The 6227-nt window shown below is 33.3% G+C and overlaps 1 protein-coding gene across 2 annotated transcripts; it reads left to right on the top strand.

Moving 5' to 3' along the window:
• The first annotated feature begins 2484 nt into the window (after positions 1–2484).
• LOC123882319 (glycine-rich cell wall structural protein-like) lies at positions 2485–3622 on the top strand. Of its 2 annotated transcripts, XM_045931167.1 has the most exons (2): positions 2485–2891; positions 2928–3622. In XM_045931167.1, exons 1-2 carry the CDS (start codon positions 2675–2677, stop codon positions 3545–3547), a joined length of 837 nt encoding a protein of 278 aa, XP_045787123.1. In that variant the 5' UTR covers positions 2485–2674; the 3' UTR covers positions 3548–3622. The 2 variants fall into 2 exon arrangements, with proteins under 2 accessions (XP_045787123.1, XP_045787122.1); XM_045931166.1 differs by having other exon boundaries at positions 2487–3622.
• The last annotated feature ends 2605 nt before the right edge of the window (positions 3623–6227 follow it).

Below are 6227 nucleotides of genomic sequence, written 5' to 3'. Positions count from 1 at the left end.
TCACAAGAAAATCATAAATTAATAATTCATAGAAACTGAAAAAAAAAATATTACACTCTATTGAAATATGATTCAATAGTTGTTTACATTTACTGTACTTCAAAAGTCATTATTGATTTCCAATGCATATGAACACAGTAGTTACTAATTTACGTTGAGTCTCAAGATTCGCTGCAACGTAATTCTAAGAGACATAGACTAATTTGCCTTTTTATTTGGTATGTACAGTATAATTACTTAAAAACACTTTAAATTAATAATTATTAATTTATCGATAAATTAATAACTCTCTAAATTAATAAATTTCTCCGATCCTGACGTTATTAATTTAAAAAAGTTTCTACTGTAAAAAATATATATATAAAAGTCTGTATTAGTTTGTTATTCTATTTAAACATACATTATGTTACTTAAATATTTAAAGTACAGTATTTGACAAAGTCTAAGAAATGCCTGCGAATTTTTTTCTGCAACAAAATTCACAGGAAACAACAAATATTATTTTTTTTTGTTACAAAAAGAGGACAGAGCCCGAAAACAACAAATTTTTAGTAGTGTCTATAAAATACTTTTACTCTAAATTTAAAAGGATTAATATATTTTCCAACTGGAGTGGCTAAACACCTATGAATGCTAATGTTTTTAATTTAATTATAATAATTAAATTAAATGTAGGCTAATTACAAGCTGTAAACTTACTAGCTAGTAGTATTTATTTTGACACCGACATGAAGGCTGATAATCTACCTGATCACATTGCGTATATGGTTTTGGGCCAACAAATGTACACATGGTAGGGGCAAGCTTGCCAGTTATAGATGACCAGATCAACTCCTATAAAGTCCTTAGGTTCTTCATTGATTCATAAATGCAATGAACATAGTTTAATAGTTTAATAGTAATTGACGTTGGACTTAGTAGGGAGAATTGTAGTTCGATCCCTAACAACTGTGATCGGAAAGATGTTAGGGAACCACTTGATGACAAACCGACCCTTGAACCACATTAGGTAGTCCAGTAGGCTGAATACTAATATTGTAGTATAGTTTTAGAGATCGTATTTTCTTATTGATGTTCATTATTTTAACAATTTATTTTTTTATTGATCGTATTTTAAGAATTGGGTTATGCTAAACGGTGCCTTGTAAAACTAGTTAACCATATAAAAAAAATAGAATTAATGTTGGAATGCTATTTTTTCAATATAAAATTTTCATATTAATATATTCCCTCCTGCCTTATTTATAAGCAAAAGTTGTTTTTTAGATTTATTGAAAAACAAATGTATCTAACCTATATTTAAGCTAGATACATTGATTTTTCAATGAATCTAAAAAACAACTTTTGCTTACAAATAAAGCCGGAGAGTATTTAACTAGTATTTGGGGCCCTATTTAATTTGTATATGTTAATAGTGTAAAGCTTATTTATACATGTATCTAATCAAAATAAATTAAATATATATTTTTTAGATGTTTTATAAAAATGAGAAAATCAGTTCCATAACTTCTAACTCAACTAGCAAAAAATGCCGAAATTGTTAGGTCGGACGTTGTGACCCGGGTTCGAATCCGAAATCTCACAATTATATGTGAGTTTGATTTCAGTGAATTACCACATCATGCAAGACAAAAAAATGAGAAAATCAATCTCTTTGTTGTTATTCATGTTCGCTCAAAACTTTCATTTAAATCGTTAATTTAATGATTGTTAGTAAAAAAAATTGGTTAATATTAGAGTTATTAAAAAAGTGTTACTCACACTTCGCAAAAACTTTAACATTTTCACATAAGTCTATTTTTTTTTACTCAACACTAGTTTGGAAAACTAAATACTCCCTCCGTCCCGGAATATAAGAAAAAAATAAGTTTTCACATTTATTAAAAAGCTCTAAATTTTCCTAAAACAAACAATTGAGTTTCCTAAATTACTCTTATCATAACTACTCCTCGTTAATGGAAAAAAAAACAGTTTTTTGAATGATGGAAGCAAAAAAGTTACTATTGAAAGAAGCTAACTACCAAGAGTTTCTTGGGAAACTAAATAGTAGTGAATTATGACTAAGGGTAATTTTGTAACTTTAAGATTAAAAAGGTTGTTTTTTGTTTATATTTTGGGATATCAAAAAGATGTTTTTTTTTGCTTATATCATGGGACGGATGGAATACAATACAATTATTTTGAAATTTGTGTAATCATCAATTTCTTAAAATGTAAAAAATACTCTATTGAATATAATTTTTTTTTCTTAAATAGTGTACATCTTTTTAACGTTTTTCTCTTATGATTTTTTTTCTTCCATCAGATTTTGCTTATTAAATTATAAATCCTAGATTTCTCTCTATTTTCTTTATCTTACTCTATACTCTATTCCTTTACACTTATTCAATAGTGTTCACTGTATAAGCGCGCTTTTGAAAAAGACTAATTAAGTTGTTGATGGTTGGGACATGACAATTATGAATACACCGGCCAATAGATTGTATTCCAACAAATTTGAAATTTAGGCCATGTTAGTCGAAAGAACTACATGAGAGATGTCCCTAAGTCTTTGTGTATTAATGGTATGTGCTCCTATAAATAGAACTATCATTGCCAACCATTATCATTACAAGAGCAAATCAAGTTTTTCCAACTCTATTACAATTTGCTGTCTTAATTTCTGCAAATTAAGATGGGTAATTTATACAAGTGTGTTGAAGTACTTCTTGTGATATTTGCTTTGGTGATAGGAACATCTGAATGCCGAAAAGTAAAAGAAGATAAATTTGTTGTCGATAACTTTGGTGGAGATGGCTTGGGTGGCGGTGCAGGTGCAGGTGGAGGTTTTGGTGGCGGTAGTGGTGGAGGTGTTGGAGGAGGACTTGGACATGGTGGTGGAGCCGGTGGGGGCTTTGGAGGCGGTGCTGGAGCCGGTGTAGGTGGAGGCTTTGGAGGCGGTAAAGGTGGTGGTGTAGGAATTGGAGGTGGTCAAGGTGGTGGACTAGGCGGAGGTGGTGGTGCAGGTGGAGGCTTTGGAGGTGGTCATGGTGGTGGACTAGGAGGAGGTATTGGAGGCGGGCATGGTGGTGGAGTAGGGGGAGGAACCGGTGGGGGTATAGGTGGAGGCGGAGGAGCTGGTGGAGGTGCCGGAGGTGGCTTTGGAGGTGGTAATGGTGGAGGAGCCGGTGGAGGCATTGGAGGTGGTGCTGGAACTGGTGGAGGTGTTGGAGGTGGCTTTGGAGGTGGACATGGTGGAGGAGCCGGTGGAGGCATTGGAGGTGGTGCTGGAACTGGTGGAGGTGCTGGAGGTGGTTTTGGAGGTGGTAATGGCGGTGGTATAGGGGGAGGAGTTGGTGGGGGTGGTGGCGCAGGTGGAGGTGCTGGTGGTGGCTTTGGAGGAGGTGCTGGAGCTGGAGGAGGTTCAGGTGCTGGTGGAGGCTTTGGAGGTGGTGCTGGAGCTGGTGGAGGTGCTGGCGGTGGAGCAGGTGGAGGTGCTGGGGGAGGATTTGGTGGTGGTGCTGGAGGTGGTGGGGGTTTTGGAGGTGGTGACAATGATAGGGTTTAAGTTAAAATATTCTCAATCCTAATATGTAATGTGTTATTCATGAAAGAAATGAAATAAATGCATCTTTTTGCTAAATATGATATCTTGATCTATAGGTAAAATTGATGCAAATTTTAAAATATTTTTACTTTTATCTAGAATAATATTAAAATGAAAGTCCATATATCAAAAAATGGCATGTGTCACATAACTGACGATCATAAGTATAAAGGGTAAAATATATATTGTTTGGTTTGGTATTGTTTTGTCTATTTGGATGCATAGGAAATTCAGTTTGTGTTATTCTGATTGGAATATTCTAAACCATTAGAATGCTTGAGAGTCATTTGAGTAGGGATACTTACACCTTTGGCAACTCTTTGTAAACCAAATAAACTTAGGATACTTACTACACCTTTGACAACTAGTCTTTTGTAGACATTGGCATTAGGTTAAATATTATTTGCTCATGATCTTCTTTAATTTAATTTGTTTGGTGTTTGGGAGTATTGAAGAGGATGGTTGGTTTTAGTATGTTTAACTACTATAACTGTATATGCATCATATGATACACATGCATATATATTTTCATGTTGATTTCAATGCCTTTTTACAGCCACCTTATTGGCACACACACTCATATTATGCATAAATAAACTCAACAACTTTTCTTTTGAAGACAAAAATAAACTCAACAACTTCATCTCAATAATCAAATCAACTTAATATATATCCCCTCTAAACTGGACAACTCTACTAGTATATATTATGCTGCCTCTCTGTCTCACTCTTTATGTACAAATAATTAAGATTTGGATTTGAGTGTGTTACTGTGTTTTTATACATGTGATTTTATATGGCCCTAATTAAGGAGTAAGACCTAGCATCCAATATTTTTGTGTAAGATCCAACTTTGGTTGTTGATATCCTCCCATATATTATAGAAAATTGATATTTTAACAAATAGGGCATAATTTCAAAAGTGAGTGGCTGAATTCCTAGCATCTCATTCTTTTATAGTCCTGAATCACACTGTTACTCCATAATGAGTAGTATCGGAGCCCTTGATTCGTCTTGGTGAAGGAGAGAGAATGGATCCGATAAAATTGTGGTGAAATGTATCTGTGTGCTTAACCACCTACTCCCTCCGGTCCTTATTATAAGGAACACTTTGGGAAAAAAATTTGGTCCTTTTTATAAGAAACTTTGACTAATTTTCAAATGTTCTAAATGTTCAATTTCACTTATGCCCTTATTTATTATGAAAGAGAATTTAAAAATAAGTAAGTTAATTGAATAAAAAGTAATTAAATAAGGGTAAACATGGAATAAATTTAAATTTATAAGAGTATTAAATGAAAATAACTATGTTAAATGTGTTTCCTTGGTCTGTGTGATTTTTTCAAAGTGTTCCTTATAAAAAGGACCGGAGGGAGTATTAAATTAATTATTATATGGTACCTGCACATCACATCCGACCATTATTCAAAAAATGTACATATAATATTTTTCTCATATACTGTATTATATTTACTCCACTATTAAAAAGTTAATTCATAGTAATTTTGTTTGTATTATTTCTTGTATAAACAAATCCACGGAGAACCTATGTTGCCTAGGTACGCGTACGGTACCGGTATCCGGTACTGGTACGCGGTACGGCATTTTTAGAAAATTTAAGGTATGGGTACGTTAGTATAAAATATTAGAAAAATTATTTTTAAGTGAATTATTATTATCATGCTTTGAAGATTGTCTATCGTCTCAACTATTTTCATAAAAAATGAGAGATAATTGAAATATAATAAAAAATTATAATATTTTAAGAGAATTTTCAACGGTCAATATATTTTTTCCGTATTGATCATCATAAATCAACCAAATAAAAATGGGTACAGATCGGTGCGTACACATACGAGTACCATGGAGTATCCGGTACTGATACGTACCCGGTACGGGTACTTCACCGTTTTAGGAGTACCCATGCTACGTGAGAACTAAGTAGAATTTCTTCTTATAGTATACTTTTAGCCTAAATTTTAAATTTTAGTAGATTTTCCAGCTGCCTTCAGAAAAAAAAAATCCAGCTGGATCGAGTGGCTAAACATATCCAGGAATGCTATGTTTTTAATTAAAATTAAATTGAGACTAATTACAAGTTGTGAACTAATTAATTTTGACACCGACATGCATAATACTGACTGATACCTGCTGATAACATTGCGGATAACAAATATACACATGGTAGGGGCAAGCTTAAGTTGACAAGAACTATCATACTTGAGTTGAGCTTCTTCACCTATATATTAAAAAATTAAAATCTAAAGAAGTTTCTTTAACACCATTTATAAAAAGAAAATCAATTTTATAAAATTAATTTTTGCCACCACATGTCAAATACTTTTATGATATGATATTGTGAGTATCACCTCTATTGGTGCCCCATATATATTGTGAGTCTATCACCTTCTTTTATGTGTACATAGAAAAGGATTATGTGCATTCAATGTTTTTGTGGTCTTCGTATTTGCACTATCACTTATGAGATCTCTTCAAGTGTAGTGTAAGATTTTCAACCGGCATGAGTGGGAGTTGGCTATACCACCGGACTTATTCGGAACCCGATTGGGTGCGGTCGGTCAGCATCCCTGACCGCATGCATTCAATTAAATCCAAACCATTTGATTAAGATTGAAAAACT

Source organism: Trifolium pratense, linkage group LG4 (genome assembly GCF_020283565.1).
Source record: "Trifolium pratense cultivar HEN17-A07 linkage group LG4, ARS_RC_1.1, whole genome shotgun sequence".
Taxonomy (NCBI): Eukaryota; Viridiplantae; Streptophyta; class Magnoliopsida; order Fabales; family Fabaceae; genus Trifolium; species Trifolium pratense.
This window is presented reverse-complemented; position numbering and strand designations above follow the sequence as displayed.

Coding starts and splice junctions, on each gene's coding strand:
- LOC123882319 (XM_045931166.1), top strand. CDS start 2,675: ATGGGTAATTTATACAAGTGTGTTGAAGTACTTCTTGTGATATTTGCT.